Source organism: Oenanthe melanoleuca, chromosome 2, assembly GCF_029582105.1.
Source record: "Oenanthe melanoleuca isolate GR-GAL-2019-014 chromosome 2, OMel1.0, whole genome shotgun sequence".
NCBI classification, from domain to species: domain Eukaryota; kingdom Metazoa; phylum Chordata; class Aves; order Passeriformes; family Muscicapidae; genus Oenanthe; species Oenanthe melanoleuca.
In genome coordinates this window covers 145583260-145603201 of record NC_079335.1, presented here as the reverse complement: position 1 = coordinate 145603201, position 19942 = coordinate 145583260, and the positions used below count along the sequence as shown (strand labels likewise).

The 19942-nt window shown below is 44.3% G+C and overlaps 1 protein-coding gene across 1 annotated transcript in view; it reads right to left on the bottom strand.

Moving 5' to 3' along the window:
* The window catches only part of LOC130248848 (vasoactive intestinal polypeptide receptor-like), a 96043-nt gene that overhangs the window by 41753 nt on the left and 34348 nt on the right, over positions 1 to 19942 (bottom strand). Inside the window, exons 3-4 of the mRNA XM_056482872.1 lie at positions 17998 to 18094; positions 2997 to 3104 (exon numbers count right to left, since the gene is read on the bottom strand). Of these exons, the coding sequence (XP_056338847.1) occupies positions 2997 to 3104; positions 17998 to 18094 (205 nt within the window). The remainder of the gene's footprint in view (positions 1 to 2996; positions 3105 to 17997; positions 18095 to 19942) is intronic.

Below are 19942 nucleotides of genomic sequence, written 5' to 3'. Positions count from 1 at the left end.
CCATTTCAGGTTGGAAATGTGGCTTCCTGAATACAGGTGTCCTAAATCCTCATGGATTTTAGATCTTCCAGCATTTATCAAATGGCCCCAGATGTTTGGGGGTAAAAGCCTGAATGGAGCCCTCAGTGTCTGTGCTGTGGGTGCCTCTGGGAGCTCAGAGCAATATTCCCTCAGTGTCAGTGCTGTGGGTGCCTCTCTGGGAGCTCAGAGCAATATTCCCTCAGTGTCTGTGCTGTGGGTGCCTCTGGGAGATCAGAGCAATATTCCCTCAGTGTCTGTGCTGTGGGTGCCTCTGGGGGCTCAGAGCAATACTCCAGTCAACACAAAATTCATCACTAGAGCCCATGGCACCTCCAGAGCTGTTCAGGTACCTCCCCAGTGCCTTTGGCCAGTGCTGACCAGATTTCTGTGGATATTAAAGGGGTTCTGGACACCAGTCTTGTACAGACACCTCTGCTTTACAAACAGCAGAAATTAAGAGTCCTGACTCTGCTTTCTCCAAAGAAACTCACCCTGTGCTTTACCAAACAGGTATTTTCATGTTGTTGTTCATCTGGCCACTGTAAATGGCCAATCCAAGTTCAGATGAATCACTGACCAAACCATACAACCATAAAATCACAGAATAAATTGGGATGGAAGGGAATTAAAGATCATTTTGTTCCAATCCCCTGCCATGGGCAGGGACACCTTTCACTGTCCCAGGTGGCTCCAATCCCCATCCAACCTGGCCTTGGGCACTTCCAGGGATGGAGCATCCACCACTTCTCTGTAACCTGTGCCAGGGCTTCCCCACCCACACAGGGAAGGATTTATTCTTAAAATCCAATCTAACCCAGCCCTCTGTCTGTTTAAATCCATTCCCTCTGGTTCTATACCCTTGTACAATCCAGGCAGCTTTCCAGTGACTGGAATCCCTGGATGACAGTCAGCTGCAGAGAATCACATGAACCCAGAGGAAACTCCTCCAGAACAATGTGAAATCACTCCAGAGGGCTGCTGACCTTGGCAGCTGCAAGGCTGGTGACATTTGCTGAGGCCATGGCTCCCAGAAGAGCACACCTGGCATCAGGTGCAGGGAAGGGTCAGTCTGAGGCTCCTTCTTGGCTGGGCACACTGAGATGAGGGCACAGAGAGCCCAAGGGATGCTCTGAGGGAATCTGGGTTTCTCCAAGGATAGGAATCATTCCCTAGACAGAATCACAAAGTCACTCAGGTTGGAAATGACCTCCAAGGTCGCTGTGCCTGATCCCACCTTGTCCCCAGCCCAGAGCTCTGAGTGCCACCTCCAGCCCTTCCTTGGGCATCTCCAGGGATGGGAACTCCAAACCTCCCTGGGCAGCACCTTCTAATTCCTGACCACTCTTTCCATAAAAAAAAATTATCCTGATGTCCAACCTGAACCTCTCCAGGCACAGCTTGAGGCCATTTCCTCTCGTCCTGTCCCTTGTTCCCTGGGAGCTGAGCCCAGCCCTCACCCAGCCTGAGGTTTTTTGAGATACTCTGAAGTACCTGAAGATCCAATGACACAGAAACTCTGGGAGAACTGCACCTTTCTGCAGGGGAACTTGGAGACCAGGATGTCCTGGGACATCTCACAGAACAGCAGTTACACCTGAACAGGCAAATTTATTGAGTCTCTTAAGCCCATCCTGCCACAAAATTAAAGATATCCCATTGTCCTTAGCTTAAGTCCAACATAGTCCCAATTATTTTAAAGGGGAAAAATTATATATATATATATATATATATATATATATATATGTGTGTGTGTGTGTGTGTGTGTGTGTGTATATGTACATATATACATATATACATATATACATATATATATATAAAATGGAATCTTAAGAGTCATTGAGGTTTAAAAAGACCTCTAATCCATGTTCCTATTTTTTAACACTTCCCTGGACAATGAATCCACCATTTCCCTGGGCAGCCTGTTCCAGTGCTTGACCTCTCTTTATAATCAAATATACACAATATTTTCCTCATTGCTCTGGTGGGATAATGTACTAGAAAGCATTTTAAAGAGTTTTTTCTTTGTGTTTTACTAACTCTGCTGGTTTCTAAAACCCAGTGAGTGAATGCTGAGCTCAGGGGAGGGTCCAGAGCAGAAAACTATTCCAAATGCACAGGGGTCTTGTCCTGCAAGATGTGATACCACAGCAGCTTCTGCCTCCTCTCCCTGGGTGCTGGCAGGGAATTTTGGAAATGAGGAAGTCAGCACTAGGATCAGGAATTTTGAATTTCCCTTCTGTTCCTGCAAAGAATTTTGGTGTGGCCTTGGGCAAGTGATGTAAAGAGCGTGTGCTGGTTAATGAGTGCAGTGCCAGGGTGATATTGTGTCCCATTCCTAATTCATCCAGTGTTTGCACTGCCAGGCTTTAAAAATGGAGCTCAATGCAGGATCTCCAGTGCAAAAGAACTTAATTCTCTGCTAAGGCTGCAGGGCTTCTGTAATAAAAAGAGTGAAAAATAACTATAAAGTACCAGGAGACAAAGTCAGCCCTGCTGCTGCATGGCCCCTTGAGACCTGAGTTTTAAACTAAAGCTTCTCAGAACACCCTGAACAGTGAGTTAAGCTACCTCCTTCATTAATCTCCCTGCCCATTATTTGGCAGGTTAATTCCTTGGCCTGTGGCCACTTTTGTCATTCCAGCAGGAAAAAACCCAAAAACTTTATTACGTACAGTTCCAGCTTGTTTATTTTCTGTCAGAGACCTAATTAATGATTGTGCTAAACTGCTCACTTTGCACAACAAACACAACATTTCCGTGGGTTGATTCAACTTTCAGTGCACAACATCCATATTACTGGATTTCACCAGGAGCCATGCTGGCATCCCTGTGATCCTCAGTGCAGGGAGGATGTTTGGGAATGGCAAATGGAATGGAAAACTCCTTTTCCTCCCTCCTGACTGAGATGTTGCCCCCGTGGGATGATGAGAAACCCCCCTGGAGTGCAGCTGAGGAGGGTTTTGGGGTTTGCTTACCCAGGAAGGAGGTCAGGAACCTGAAGTACTTGGGGCACGGCCGTACCACGACTTCTCCCACCTCTGCCTCAGGCCAGCAGGTGATGTTGTCCCACTGCCTCCTGCAGCCTGGGGGAGAGAGAAAAGCAGATGGAGGAGCACTCAGGAGTGCTGGGTGCAGCAGAGCAGTGGAGAGCCCCCCACCCCAGCACAGGCACCTTTTGGAATGAAACCCCACGGAAATATTTCCTTTAAACACACAGCTTTTAGCTCCCCCAGCCCCTAAAATCAGCACTGTAATTTTCCAGAAACCAGTATGGAAAGAACAGCAGATAAGGGGGAAAAAAAGAGGCAAATCAGGCTTGATATAAGAGCAGTGTTTTCTCCTAGATTAAAAAGGCAGAAAATCCTAATTGAATATCTCTCTTCCTTGTCCTTGTCCCTCCCTGTTACATTAAAACACCAGATCTGAACCTGTGAGACATTCCTTCTCTGTTTCCCCCAAATGCCATCATCTTTTCCTTCCCATTGCAATGATTGTGCAGCTCCCACAGCAGGAAGGGGACACAGAGGACAAACAAGGGATTAAGGACCAAAATCCCTCCACCAGGAGCAGTCTTCTTCTCAGAAAGGGAAAAGGCACAAAACACTGCTGGAGGCTGAGCAGGGACAGTGCTGGGGCCAGGAGATGATCCCTGTGGAAGAGTGAGGCACATCCAAGCTAGGAATGAAGGAATAACCAACACAGGGAAAAAAACACAGGGTTTTGTCAAAATGAGGCACTGCTGAAGATTTTCTGGATAGAATAAAAGCTTTCATGGAAAGAAAAAAAAAAAAAAAAAAAAAAAGCCATGTCCTTTCCACAGATTTATAATGTTCTGATTTTGCCCTTTTATTTCTCACAAGGCATTAATAACACCCCGTGCATGCTGCATTGTTGGATCATGCAACATTAACACTGAAGCCAAGAGGAGTTGGCAGATCTGAATTAAAAATAATAATTAAATAAAAAAAAGGGAATCAAACACATTTTTACATCGATATGTTACCATTTTAGTACTCTTAGCAGAATTTTGTTGTTTTCCCCCCTGCTTTATATTTTCAAGAGCCAGGCATTTCAGTTGCTGCCTGGGTGAGATGGATGGTGTAGTAGATTTGCTAATTTTAATATACTTATTTTCTGCTGTGAAATAGGAGCAAAAGCAAGACAGGCTTAAAAATTTAAAGGGTGTAAAGAAAAACTTTATTTATAACATAAAGAAGGAATAAATTCAGAATAAAACCTTCAGAACAGCCTTCCTTCCCTCTCCTACACCTTTTTCTCTTTCTTAACAACAACATAGAGAAACACTACAGTCAGTTACCAATTTAAATAATCTTTTTCAGCTCACTCTGGGGAGAGAAGTCTCCCCTTATCAGGCCATAGAGACTTTTCCACAAGAAGGAAAAACAGTTCTCTCGTGGCTTCACCTTCCCATCACAGCCCATGGCTGCCAGCAGAGCTCCCTTTTCCCAGCTCTGTTATTTGTCACACCCCATTAGATAGAAATGCTCCCCCAAAAGTGACTCACACACTGTTGAGATCAACAACCCTGCACGAGAGAGAGACTGGGATGTGAAGAACAAGGTGGTGAGAAAATGTTGAGGAAATGCTTCTCACGTGCCAGTGTCCTGGTTTTGAGGACAGGTGTCTGCCAATAAAGGCAGAAGCTTCTCTTTGAAATGGAGAATGTAAACCCCCTCCTTCCAAATTATTATTATCATTTTGAAATTAAGGGGCTTTCAGGCAAAGATATGGGAATTAGGAATAACAGTTCTTTACTAGGAAAATTAAAATAGAACTGCAGTATTACACAGAACAATCCCAAAACCCTGCCAGAGTCAGAATCCAAGCTGACACCCGTCAGTCAGTCAGGGTGTTGGCACAGTCCCATTCAATGGTGGCTGCATCCTCCTGCAGGGGCAGATGTAGTTCAGCTGGAGCAGTGCTCCTGGAGAAGGTGCAGTTTCCTCTGAAGCTCCAGGGATGATGTAGAAAGGTCTGGCTTTCCTCTGGAATCCAGTGGAAAGAAGGTTCCTTGGTGTCCAAAATGTCAGTTTTTATCTGGGTAGGAAAGGCTTGGCTACTCCCCTGGCTGGAGCATCTCCCAGTGGGATGATGGAATTTTATCAGTCATGCCCTGGGACTCACTGGCCATGAACAGGAGATATCTCCTGGAGGGAGGATGGGCTGTGGGAAGATAAAGATGATTGCCCAGCTGGTTTAAAGACGGCCCATGAGCAGATAATGTGTGCCAGGAGATCAGGGTCACTGCCCCACCTGGGTTAACAGATGGGGACAGAATTCACATTTCTGGCCACATCAACCCAGCACAGCCAGCAAAGGGAACTGTGAAAACTCCTGTCAGGCTGCACTTGTTGGTAACAACATCCTGCTCTGAAATTCCTCCTTTAAATCATCTTTTACTCCTTGAGCTGAGGGAAGGGCTGGGCTCATCACCAGCCTGTGCAGAGCTGTCTCAGATCAATAGGGAACACACAGAAATGCTCTGAAGCTGAAAAAGAGCCCTTAGCTCACTTTCAAAGTGATTTTACAGGTTTTTCTCACCCTCTTCTTTCGTGAACAAACTGAACTTTTCAAATGAAGTCCTGAGATAGTTTATTGGAGCCTGAAAAAGAGAATGCCTGATGGAATCTCCTCCACTCAGCTCTCCTGCAGAGTTCATTAAAAGTCAGCTTTCAGGTCCTTATATCAGGTGCCCAGCTCAGCTCTCAGCCTCACACTTATCTCCCACCAAACAGCCAGCAGCTCCAAAAGTGTCAGGATATTAAAGATTCCAAGGAAAATGATCCCATGATGGAATATTTCACATTCTACAATCTTTTCCTCCACCAGCTGCAATAAATTAGAGTGCAGCCATTACCTCATGATAGGTTATAATACAAAATAAAAGCTATCTGATAGCATCAGATGGCTTTTTAAATGCCCTGAATTATGCACTCTGAGAGTTTAGGTGATCTGTATCTTTTTCTCTGTTGACATTTTTCAGCACCACCTGTGATGTGTGAAGAAAGCTTTTAGGTGCTTATTTTTGTATCAAAAGCTCTTATTTCTGATTAAAAGAAAGTGAAACTGGCCTTGCAAGACACATAAAGTGTGTTTTTACAAATCATTGCTTCTGTAAACACACCTTATATCTGCCCATTAGCTCTTACAACACCAATCTTCCTCATTGCTGCCCCAAACACCCTGAAAATATTTCTGCAATAAATAAAGAAGGCAATGGAAACCAGAACTCTGGCTGGCAGTGCCTATCATCACAGGATAAGCAAATTTTGGAATGGTTTGGGTTGGTATGGGCCATAAGGAACATCTCATTCAAAATTCCTTTCACTGTCCCAGATTGCTCCAAGCCCTGTCCAACCTGGCCTTGGACATTTGCAGGGACTGACAGATCTGTGTGTTTATTGTGCTAATTATCTGCATTCAGGAAAATCAATAATTTTTAGTGAGTACAAGAGAATAACTGGAGTTTAAAGAGTTGGAATAATTGGAGATTGATACCTGCAGAATGCTGTAATCATCCCACCACAACCTCAGGTAAAACTTTCTGCCTTTACATCTAACCCAGCACACAGCCAAGCTTTATCAAGGAGCCTTCCAGAAAGTGCTTTTCTTCCTCCAAAACTGATAGACTTTATCCTGGAAAACTGCTGGGATTGGGAGGTTGGCAGGCAAAAAACTATCTGGGGGCAGAAGCAGCTGCACTGTGCCTTGGAAGAAAGAAATTCCTTTTCCCTCTGGCATCACTTGGATGTAGCAAAGGTGACAAGTTTGGCCTGATCACATCATGTCTGGGGATTGATAAGTGCTTTCCCATCAATTAAATATAAATGTTGTGTTCTACCTTGCACTCAGAGTCTGCTGGGAGGATGCAAAGTTATTTATCACTCCTCACCCAGTGCCAATGAGTTAAAAACACACCTATTCTCCATTTCCACCAAAAGAACTGCTCTGTTCATGTGCCTGTCCCAAAAAAAAACATGGGATACACACTGCCAAGGGCTGTGCTTGCCTTGGGAAGGATCCCAGGTGAATCTGGAGGAGCTGTGTAAAAACAAGTGTGTGGCTTTTCCAAGCCAGCAGTACTTAGCACCTCTCTGGGGGTGTCTCAGGTGCAATCTTTAAACTCTTGTCATTATAAAAATAAACTTAAAAAAAACTAAATAAATATTTTTAAAAAGAAGAGGTGTAAATGGATGCCAACTGCTTTTCACAAAGGAAGAGACCTTAAAATCATCTCATTCCAATCCTCTGCCATGGGCAAGGACATCTTCCACTGTCCCAGGGTGATCCAAGCCCCATCCAGCCTGGCCCTGGGCACTTCCATGGATCCAGGGGCAGCCACAGCTGCTCTGGGGATCTGTGCCAGGGACTCATCACCTTCCTAGGGAAGAATTTCTTCCTAATATCTCATCTCAACCTACCCTCTTTCAGTGTGAAGCCATTCCCCCTTGTCCTCCCACAAAACCATTTCCCTGTGCCCAAAACTGCAATTTCTGAATCAGTCCAATTCATCAGTAGTGACTGGTGGAAATGTAGATTTATCCCAGCCCAACATTTCAGCATTAGGAGGCTCCAGCACACCTTTCCCACTGTCTCTGCTAGAGGAGGATCAGAGCTCTCATTTCCTCTCCCTTTAAAAGGTTAATAAACAGAAAACAGGTCAATTCTCACAAGGCACTGGTGTGCAGAACTGGCAGGCTGGAGCATAAAAACCCATTTATTGGAGTCCTATCTACACTTACAGCAAATCGTGGTCAAAGCTTATCTAGGAAGCAGCAGAGAACTGTCCCTCATGAATAAACATGAATCCCAGAGCTTTGGCACAGCCTGAGGTGGGGCTTGGTTTGGCTGAGGGAGGAGATGAGCAGCAGCAGGCTGGTGCCAGGCACTCTCTGAAGCCAGGTGAACTCCCAGCTCAGGGAAAAGCCCTTCCAGCACATCAGTCTTTCACTGAATCATGGAATCATTAAGGCTGGAAAAGACCTCCAGGGGCATCAAGTTCAACCTTTGACCAAACACCACCCCCCAAATCCTCACAGCAAATTCTCTCTGATGCATGGGGGGTCACTCCAGGTCTGTTCTGAAAGACACCCCCACACTTTTGGCTCTTGGAATCCCTGTTCAGATGCAGAGATGCCCATTTGACAGCTGGGCTATCTCAGGAACCCCCAGTACCCACAGGGACAGCAAGGCACAGGCACAGCTCAGTTAAGCCAGGCTGAGCTGTCCCAGAGCACCATCACAGCCTGGTGTGCTGCAATAAAATCTCATTTTCACTCCAATTTCATCCCAGCAGGCAGTTTCCAAGCTCTCAGGCCTGTAAACAGCCATGGGGTGACATTTATTGTCCCCCTGACAAGCCCAGCCTTGCTGCTCACCCCTGGCTTGCCTGCTACCAGCATCTCATTACAACCAATTATCACTGCATCAATCTCCCTGGCCCAGCTGAGCTCTCCTCTTTTGCCTGATTGAGGGAAACAGACTCCAAAAGATGGTGCCTGCAACAATCCCTAACTCAGCACCACCCAGAAAGTTTCAATTTAATCCCACAGGAGGAAAACTCACCATCAGGCACTACAGCCACCACAGACTCCAGAGAGCAGAGGCCTCCCAAATGAGGGATAATTTACTATTTCAAAGATGTATGAAATAATAAAAAAAACCCCAGATAGATTCTTTCTCTCACATAAATCTTGTAAATTAAGTGCAATTTGATTTTGATTCTGGACCCAGGATAATTTTTAGAATTCACAACCTCCTGTACCAAGGCATTACATGGTTTAAGTGTCCACTGACAGAAAAATTATATCCTTTTCTGAATTCCCTTTGAACCTGCTCATTGCTGGTTTCACTAGGAATTGCTCAGCTCTTTTACAAAGACAGAAATATTCACAGCCTAACCACAATATCCCTTTCCCTGGGGATAAAAGCCATAAAATCCTCTTTTTAATATCCCTCCTCAGGCATCTTTTTTTTCAAGCTGAAGTGTCCCAGCCTATTTAGTAGCTTCCAGCATGGAAACAGCTCCTGTCATTTCTGCCTTGTATCTTTGCTGGGTTTAATTCTCTCACTGCAGCACTGCAAGCAGAGGTGACAGAGAAGCCAAAGGAAAGTCACAATCCACAGGACACAGGGGAATCTCCTTCCCACCACTGATGAGCTCTGTGGGGCTCTGATGCTCCTTTGCTCATCACTCACTGAAGGATCTGCTGCTCCAATTCAGCAGAAAAGAGATTGGGCATTCACAGAAAGCAAAAAGGATCCCAAAATTCAGGGTAAGTGAAAAGAGTTGGCTTTGCACTTTGCCTCAATATCTGTAGCAATGTGGTTTCATTTTCTCCTCAAGCTGGACTTGATAATCTTAAAGGTCTTTTCCAGCCTTAACAACTCCATGATTTTATAACAAGAACACATTAATTACTATAAAACCTGGTTTACACTTCTGAAAGTAGAAGCTGTCCAAGCACTCAACAGGAATATACTAAAAAATAACTTTCTTCCCAAATATTTGTAGAAATTTGACTCAAAGACATATGAAGAAAACTTCACTGTAAAGCCCCATACTGAATCAATTTTATCAGAATGAAAGAAATCACCAGTGACTGTTGCTGGAAAATCCTATGAGATTTTCCATCAGCAACATCTATTAGGAAACAATTTTGCTTAAAAAACAAAGTTTGTAATCTTTCATCCTTTTTTAACCAGCAAACTAAATAAACACTTGACTTTTTTAATCCCTCCTTTTCATAAATCAAATCTGTGAGCTGAGCCCTTCTGCCAAAGTCCAGAACACGTGAACTGAAAGAAAAGATCCAAGTTTTAAGATGAAGGTTTGCACAGGGTGTTGCCAAAAACATGACTTATCTCCTTAGCAGCCTCTGAACAAGATCTCCAGTGCTCTGACAAGACCATGCTTAAAGGATTATTCCAGGGTTTCCTCACTCAAATCCCTCAGCTCTTCCAGGAGTTGTAGACAACTGGATTTATAGAGAATCAGTGAATTTAGGTTCCTTCCTAGATGGCTTTTCCCATCTTGGCCTCTCCAGAAGGAGATATGGCTCAACCTCCAGGAATGCTTTTTCCAACATCACTTAAGGTGTGTGCAATATTCCCCAGTGTGCTTATCTCAGGTAAAAATGGCAGATACCAAGATTAAAGTGCTCTGAACACAGTCAATATTAACAGAAAAATGAAAAGTAAAGATGAGCAAGGAGAGATTTTGAACCAAAAATCTCATGAGATGTGAGGGGGACAAACACAAGCTGCTGTCAGAAACAAAACCTCTGCATAAATGGATTAATCTGAGCCATTATCCAGAGCTTTGAAAACACCTGGATTTATTGGTCTGCAGCAATGGCACTTTCTCCTTATTTCTATACCCTTTGCACAGTGCATTTATCTATTATCCCATTTTTTATTATCCCATCAAATTAAAAAAAAAAAAAAAAAAGGAACCAAAACCTCTGCTAGCATTTAAAAGTGTGACAAATTCTCCAAACTATAATGCCTTTTCCAACACAAATTTATGAGTACTAAGTGCCTGCTAATCCTGACAAACCCTGGGACAGCTGTTCCCAAGTCAAACAAACCCTGCCTGTCGCTGGATTCTGCTGGGAACCAGGGAAAAAGCAGCCTTGGAGCCTTGGGTTCCTCAGGCTGCACAAGGACAAGAAATTATAACAATAATTAAGAAATTATAACAATGATTAAACTCCTGTGAGAGATGTGATGTTTTGCATAAAGCATGTTTTCAAAGAGGTGTTGCCTTCTTGGACCAATGAGTCTTTTCTATTTTGTTTTGCATGAACTACCCTATATAAGTGTAGTGTTTCTTTAAATAAATCTCTTTTGATTCTCCATTACACAAAAGAAATTTGTTGCATTATCATTTCCACTGCTCCTACAGCCAAAATACACCAGGAGTCAGCAAGAGGCAAAGCCAAGGCAAAGCCTCCACTCCTGAAGTGTTTCAAGGCAGAAAACAGATGTTGGAATGTCTTAATATCTGTGGAAAGGTGAGGTCAAGGCAAAAATCAGCTCTTAGCTCCACAGGGAGGAGTGATGAGCTGCTGTGGGTCTGTACTGGAATTTCATCCTGGTTTTGGTGGGTGTTTGGCACTTAAGGTGATGGGTGGGCTCAGACAAGCAACTGTGGGACCACAGTTGGAAACATGGAATTGTTGAGGTTGGAAAAATGTTTTAAAGCCATTGAGGCCAAGAGTTAACCCAGCACCACTGGTGTTCACCATTAAATCACATTCCCAAAACTCAACTGGGAATTTGCAGCGCTCACTGGAGAGGTGGGCAGTGGGAGCAAGGATGGGCAGAAAAAGAACCATTTTTAGGGAGAATTTTGCTACTGAAAAAGAAAGTCCTGATCTGAAGAACAGCACTGGCTTCAGGACAGATCAGAGCAGCTAAAACCAAACTTTGGTGTTTCAGGGGCCAGCTTTCACAGCAGAGTCTGCAGAGGTTCTCCTCTGAAAAACCCACAGCAGATTTCTTTATTTTGAGTTTCCAGGGAGTGGTTTCACCTCTGTAAGAGCTGCTGTGCTTGGGAAGAGTACCAGAGAGCTGAGGGAATGGTGAAGGAAGATCAATTGGAAGGACCTTCCCTATTGTGTATCATGACCATGACCAAAGAACTGGGAGGAAAATTCCTGTTAAATAAAAGAGAGCTTGACTTTGGTACTGATCCTACATGAGAGTCTGGGGTTTAAGGTCCTGATGTCCCATGGCTGAATTTTCTACTGCTGTAGGAGAGGCCACCCTGTCAAGGAATGGAGGGGACTGATGTCACATCTGGGAGTTGCCCAGTGCTGCTGGTCAGAGCAAGAATGAAACCAAGAGACCCTTTTTATCACCTAGGCTGGAGTAATAGGAAAAAAATAAATTAAAAATTAATTTAGCAAAAAGTCCAGCAGGTCCTTGTGCCTTTAGAGAGACCATCAAGATCAAACATATTTTAGACTGAGCTAAACTTTTTTTTGTTTTTTTTTTTTAATTATGTTGATAGAGGTTTGATTTAGGGTTTGTTTTAGCAGACCAACAGCTGTCATTTAATGCCATCCTGTTACCCCAGGATTTTTTGAGGGGCTGATGAATATGGCACAAGACTTATGAGAGTTCTGCACAACTCTGAAATGACAGAATCACAGAATCTTTGAGGTTGGGAAAGTGACCATAAGGTCACTAAATCCAACCACCAACCCAGCCCCACCAGGTTCCCCACTGATGCTCATCCTCAAGTGCCACATCCACAGATTTTCCCACCCTACTTTGGGCAGTTTTTGGATTTCTTGAGCTGGATCAGCCACGTGGTGAGAGCTGTTGATAGCAGAACTGTCCCACAAATCCCACTGACACCTCATCTGCCCCAGGTGGGCTTATGCAACTGGGAGGTGAGAATTCACTTGAACTTTTCCAAGCAAGGAACTATTAATTATTTCTTATCTTGCTGCACTATAAACAGATGGTGATGAATAAACAGGCTCCTAATTTAAACTTCATCAATGTTTTTTTTCAGCTTGATTTTTAATTTCCATATGTTCACTGTTTCTCCTCCCATCAAACTTGCTTTGAATTCTTCAGGGGGAACTGACAGAGACCCCCAGGCTCCAAATTTATTTCTCCAAGCTGATCTCCACTGTGGAACAGCAAAAGCAACTTTCAGAGTTTAAACAGCACGGGCCATTTCCCACCTGGATTTTTTTTTTTTCATGTGACAATGGTGATGATGAGCTTGCAGGACTCATCTGTATCTCACAAGTGTGAGGCATGTGCAAGTTAAGCAGAAGTGAACAGGCACTGGGAGGGGGAATGGCACTGTCTTTTCCCAGTGTTTTCCATTTTTCAGGCTTTTTTATTGGGTTTCTTCTGTTTCCAAGACAGACAGGGCTAGAGAACAAACAAAAAAATGCAATGTTGAAGGAGTAGGGGTATCAGGCCAGGCTGGACAGGGCTTGGAGCAGCCTGGGACAGTGGAAGGTGTCCCTGCCATGGCAGGGGGTGGCACTGGGTGGGCTTTGAGGTCCCTTCCAACCCAAACCAGTCCATGATTCTGTGATTCCACAAAGGCCATGCTTCCTGCACAGCTCTTGGTCTCCAGGGCTGCTCATCCCACCCATGGTTCCTTATTCAGCTGTTACCCCTAAATAACTCTCCTGCTTCTGAAAGAGTATCTGATTGCAGAGCAAATTAATTAGCAATAATGGGATAAACAGATAATGAGCTGAGCCAGCTGAGCTAGACCTGATTGATTTTCCTGCCCTTTTAACAAAGAGAGGGCTACTTTTTTTAAATTTATTTATTATCATTTCATTTGTGTGCTCCAGTTTAAGCTGAACTGTTTGTAAATCACAACCATGGAGAAGCAAAGCTTTCTCAAAAACAAACCCAGAGATACTCCTCTGTGCTCTGACATAAAAGAGGCAAGTGGAAGTCAGCAGGGAGCAGTGCAGTGGTGATTCCTGCCTTGCAGGAGCTCAGCCACACCTCACAGGGAGGGATTTGCCTCTGTCTGTGAGCCTGGGGAGCAAAGCCCTTTATCCCAGCCCTTGGGAGAGTTGCCTGCTGCTGCACTCCCAGCTGAGCAGCCACTGTGCTGCACACGTATGTCCAAGCTGGAGAAGCATCTGGAGCTAAATCCCAGTTTTCACTGAGGCTGAAACTGCATCTCTCACTTCTGGAATGCAGAATCATGAATAGTTTGGGTTGGAAGGGACCTTTAAAGGTCATCTTGCCAACCCCCCCGCCATGATTTCACCTCATCTGGCCAAAACCCCTCCAAGACAGGGAACACCAGATATTATCTGTGAAATGGGTTATTTTTTTTTTTCCTACACACCTGAGCTGCTCACTAAGATTCTCCTCAGTTTAAAGGTTTTGATAACAGGCAGGACAATCTGAACAGGATTCATCACATCCTGAAAGAGCTGCCTACACCTGGCCACACCAGAGATACCCAAAACAAGTGAAAATCCTTGCCAAAAGTCATTCCCAGGCCATGGCTGCCAATGTAAATCTGATCTCTGTCTGCCTATTCCTGATTTTAATGGCAGAGAATCCACTCCTGTGTTGAATCACATGTGTCATTTGAAGTCTTTGCATGTTATTTCAGCATGGAGGTAAAAAATATCAGGTCAGAGGAGTGCAAGCCCTGCTCACCAAATCCAGCCCTGCAACACAACTGCATCCCACACACCCTGCCAGAACCTGGGCCAGCTCTGCCACAAAGTCCATAAACCTCTCCCTGCTGCAGAGAGGCTGCTGGGTGTCCTCTGATGGTTAAAAACTTCCTTAAAAACCCAGACTTTGATCTTGCTGCTGCTTGGCTCTCCTCTGTACACACTGCCAGCTTCAGCTGCTTTTCCCTGTGGATTGCCCCTCACTGCATCCTCTGCAGCCTTTCCTGTGCTGGAAAACAAACTAAACAAATTTCTCCTCCTCAGAGCTGGGCAATATTTGGTGAGCCCTGGGCTGCAGAATCACAGAATCATCAGGAACAGACCTTTAAAATTATCCAGTCCAGTTGTCACACCTTCTCAAATCTGGGTAAATTCACAGATACTGAATCACACTCCCAGCAGGGAATAGAGGGATTCCCATGGATCATCTTCTTCCACCCCTGCCATGGGCAGGGACACCTTCCACTGTCCCAGGCTGCTCCAAGCTGGACACTGCCAGGGATGGACGAAGTTTAATCTGAAAAGAAACCAGGATTTCCTGCATGTTCAGCCCCTGTGAGGAAGGGGTGGGTGTTTGAAGACAGAAAAAAGAGGGTTAAGAGGGAAGTTGTTGTTTATCAGTGGAAATCTACCTGCTTAACCTGAGCCAGGATCAACCTCAGCACCAGCATCAAGGGCTCTTAGCAAGTGACTAATCTGTCTGACACATCAAATTACAGCTGTGATTAAGCCCCTCTGATCAATACAATTGATAATGGCTCCCAAACAAAGCTCTCCTTCCAGAATGTACTGAGGCACTGTGTTTATTTCCACTCATTTGATTAGAAAGGATAACGAATTGCTCATTAAACCTCGGGTGATTCTCCTGTTCCTGAAAAGGCAACACAACTACCTGGCCATAAATCAGAGTTTTACACTGCAGATCACAGGGAGCCTCCATTGCTTTCCATCCTCCTGTTCTGGGGGATGGAAATGGGTTAAAATCATGTTTTCCTTCAGAGTTTTACTAGGATTTCTCTTTCCAGCAACACTCAGATCCCCTTCATAAGATCTCATATCATCATTTTAATGAGATTTCTCTCCAACAAACTTCCCCCTCACCCCCAACCGTCAAAGTTCAAAGTTTGGTTTTACAGCTCAGCCACATTTATTGAGCTATGGAGCCCCACTCCAGAAAAACATCTTTGACCTGCTTGTGCTCACATACTGGGAACACTCTGAAAGGGAAACACATCCTGTGTCAGCACTTGGAAATTGTCTGTCCACACAGCACACAACATGCACTCACACATTTAAGAATCAACAATTCTGTTTTTTTTTCTGTTGCTTCCAGGGCAGTTATGAGTGGTTGGATAATAAAGTCAGGTATTGAACTCCTAAATACCTGCTGATGTTTTGGGGTAAATGGATGCCAATTGCTTTCCACAAAGGAAGGGACCTCAAAATCATCTCATTCCAATCCTCTGCCATGGGCAGGAACACCTTCCACTATACCAGGGTGATCCAAACCCCATCCAGCCTGGCCCTGGGCACTTCCAGGGATCCAGGGGCAGCCACAGCTTCTCTGGGAATCTGTGCCAGGGCCTCACCACCCTCACAGGGAGGAATTTCTTCCTAATATCTCATCTCAACCTACCCTCTTTCAGTGTGAAGCCATTCCCCCTTGTCCTCCCACTCCAGTTCCAGCACTCTCTCCATGGACAAAACCATTTCCCTGTGCCCAAAACTGCAATTTCTGAATCAGTCCAATTCATCAGTAGTGACTGGTGGAAATGCAGATTTATCCCAGCCCAACATTTCAGCATTCTATCAGGCAAAAAAACCCCTCCAAAGGATTTCTATATATTTGCTATGGGCATCAATGACTTGCAGCATGGCTGTGTGTCTTTACTTCAGAATTGGGCAAAATGTTTGCATTGGTTTAATTCTGTTGTTACAGAAAAAATAAATGAAAAATAAAAAAAGCTGTTTTGGATTAAATTTTGTAATGAGAAAAATCATTTTGAGAAAGCAGAAAAAAATATTATCACTTCAACTATTTATTCTTCTCCTTTTAATGTACTGTATTTAATTGAATTTCTTTAAATATCCATGAAAATGAAATGAAGCATTTAGCTGGCTTTTAGATGAAGGTTTTTTATCCAATCTGAGTTCTCCCTTTGCTGGATTCCAGAGGAACATTTTCTTCAAAAGGTTCTATTTAACTGTACAGGGATGCTTGAAACAGCTTCCAAATCAAAGGCAGCCATCACTTAGTAGATAAAAGCAGGGGCCAAAAGCCTTCCTGGCACCCAGTGGAGCTCCTCCTGGGACCAGCTTGTCCCAGGATTCTGTTCCATCAGAGCAGTCCTTCAGGCAGTGGCCTGGCTGCAAACACCGACAAGGGAGAGTTTCCTCTTCCACTTTTCCCTGTTTCAGCAGGAGGGATGCAAATCTCAAGCAGGATTTGAAATTCATCTTCCCAGCCCTTTTCCCAGCGAAATGATCCCTTCTTTTTGGATCCTGGGAGTCCAACATGGGTCCCTACACACCTTTTACTGACAGAGACAGGACTGGTATCTCCAGAGAGGCATCTGGAGGGGGAGAGATCCAACTGGATGCCTTGACTTGGGATTCTAACAGCTCTGCTGCAGGACAGGTGTCCTAGGTTACAATGTAAAGATGTGCCCAAAAGTCTGGATTCTATCACCATCTGCTGAAACCAGGTGGGGCAGTGATCCTTATCTCTGTGGAGATATCCTCTGCTAATGGGCCAGCTGTTAAACATCAGGTGGGGCAATGTTCTTTATCTTTCCCACAGCCCATCCTCCCTCCAGGAGATATCTCCTGTTCATGGCCATTGAGTCCCAGGGCATGACTGATAAAATTCCATCATCCCACTGGGAGATGCTCCAGCCAGGGGAGGAGCCAAACATTTCCTACCCAGATAAAACCTGAGATTTGGAACACCAAAGCTGCCCTTACCCACTGGTTTCCAGAGGACAAGAGGATCACTGCTTCAACAGGACCACTTCATCTGGACTGCTACCACCACGCTCTAGTGGGGTGTCAGGTTGTATTCTGACTCTGGCAGTGGTTTTTCTTCTGTACTATTGTATGTATTTTATTTTTCCTTTTTTTCCTACTAAATTGTATTTCTGACTTGGAGTCCTTCATTGGTTTTGATTTCAAAACCGATGGGATGGGATGGGATGGGATGGGATGGGATGGGATGGGGTGGGATGGGGCACCACCAAAACCTTCCTCCTTTCCTGATCATCCAAGAAGGAAGAGGGTTGAGGAACAAGGAGACGATCTCAGCTGCCTGTCCCAGCTCCAGAAATACTTCACAGCCTTCACAGCCTTCCATCTTCTGCTTCACCATGATGACAGAAGAATTTTTTAGGGGAGGGAGGGCAGTTCAATCAAAGGAGATGGTCACAATGACTTCTCTTGAAGTAATCCAAGGCCTGGAAGAACTTTAGGCATTCAGTTCCCAAAGAAAAATTGGTAAAATTCCAGTTCAGAGAGGTGGACAACTGTGATTAAACCCACTGGAACACCTCAGTCAGGCTTTCCCAGCCAGGAGGCTGCAAGGGAAGCTGCAGAGCTGCTGGAGCTCCTGGCTGACTGAGCTGTGCTTTGGAAACACCCATCTCCCTTTCTCCTGAAGAGCAGCTGGAGGAATCCTTCTCCAGCAGCAGAAGGGCTGGGAAATGGCCTGGGGAAGGCACTGTGGGGATGAGGGACTGGTTTTGGTGGCCAGGGAGGGGTGTGAGCGTTGCCATACCTGAGGTCTGGTTGTCCCAGGTGAGCTCTGCCAGGCACTGGCTGCGCTCCTCCTCGATCTCCTGCATGATGCTGCACTCTGGCCGCGTGCTGGACGCCTGCAGGGAGGGCAAGGAGGAGACTGTGAGCAAAACTCATCCTCAGGGAGGAATCCTGGCCACTCACAGCCTCCTGCAGCAGGCTGGAGCTCCCCAGGACCACTGCACAGCCTTATTTTATGATTTCTTTAGAGCAACCCAGAGCCTGCTGAAAAATCACCATTTCCTTCCATTTCCTTAGAAAACCCCCAACTTTTTGGAAACCCTGCCTGGTTAGCCATCAGCACCAGCTATGTAGGGCAGGGAGACAGCAGCTTTAATATTCATGCCAGCAGCAGTGGGATCTGTGCTTCGTGGTTTATTCCCTGTCTCCTGGCTCTCACGACAATTCAAAGCACAACAAACCCCAAATCAAATAAGGATGGAATCTCTGATGCAGATTAGAAGATCAAGGAGCTAAAAAGCAGGAAATTCCCAGTGACCAGACTTTTCCCCCTCAAGTGGTTTTTCTTCAGTCAGCCCTGATCAAGTTGTGTTTGCAATACAAGTGGCCATAAATTCAGGTAATTAATTGTGGACTCCTCATAACATGTAATTAATGAGCTGCCTCAATCATAAAATGTGGATATGGTGATTTTTACTCCAAAAAAAGGAACTGGGAGCTCACACACATCTCAGTGTCCCCTGGTCACCAGCACACTCAGCTTGGAGGGGACACCTTGACCATTGCCAGAAACTGGGGCTGCTAAATTCATTTCCAAAGATTGTTAACTGGAAAGGGCATTCAACAGGCAGAAAACTTTTCAGAAACCAGCTGCAAAGAGGTGGAGAGAAGGGAAAGATGCAAGAGAGCAAAACCTTGGCTTGAGTTTATCCTGTCACTGTTAAATGTAATGTGGGAAAAAACAGCACTGGGGTGAACTTCAGGAACAGATCATGAGGACACAGGAGAAACCTCTGCCAGAAATAAGTGATTGATTCCATGTCCCCTCTTGAGGGTTTTGGGATAATCATATATTTTCGTCAGAAATAGGCAGAGAAAATAAATAAAAAATAATCCTGTCTCATTCCAAAATGCCTGAGTTATTGCTCTGTTCATATATTTGCCAGTCAAGGTTTTAAGACAAAAAATCCAGCAATCCTTTGAAGGAACATTTGTTTGATGTAAATTTGGGTTAAAATTATAAAATAATTTAACACATTAAGTTAATCCCACAATTTCCCATTAACCTATCTTCTCTTCCTTATTTCAGGCCATGCCTGCTTCAAATTTTAATTTCCTTTACATTAGGAATGGGCTTGATTAGTAGTGAATAAACAACTAATTATGTGGTTTTCTAGTCAAATTGGAAATAAATAAAAATAAAAACACTAGAAGGAGGAGAATCATTTGGAGTTGTCTTCATGCTCAAATATTTCTTTTCCCCAAAGGGAAACAGATCTTTGGAGATTTCATCTTGGCTCATCTGAAATACCATAGATTTATTTTGTTTTGATTTACAGTCCTTCTTGCCATTTCATTTTAACCTTAAAAAAGCACGAGGGGAAGCGTGAGAGATTTGCAGAACACTTGCTGGAAAAATAAAGATTGAAATGTTTTCAAAACATTCTGACTTTTTCAAAGGGACTGGACTTAAACGTTTGCCAAATCCATCTCACATCTATAAATACTTCTGGTTTTCACTTTATAAATTAATTCATACAACTCTAACTTTGATCAGGGCTGGCAAAGCACTCTGGAGTTCTAAAATATATTGGAATTTTTTTTAGGCAGCAGATTTTACACCAAGCCCATTAGCAAGTACTTCACTGCCACTTCTTCCCCTTGCCTGAATTGGAAAATTGTACATTCAGCTTAATGGCCCAATATTTACTTTTGAGTAGCTGGTTTTATCATCTTGAAAAAAC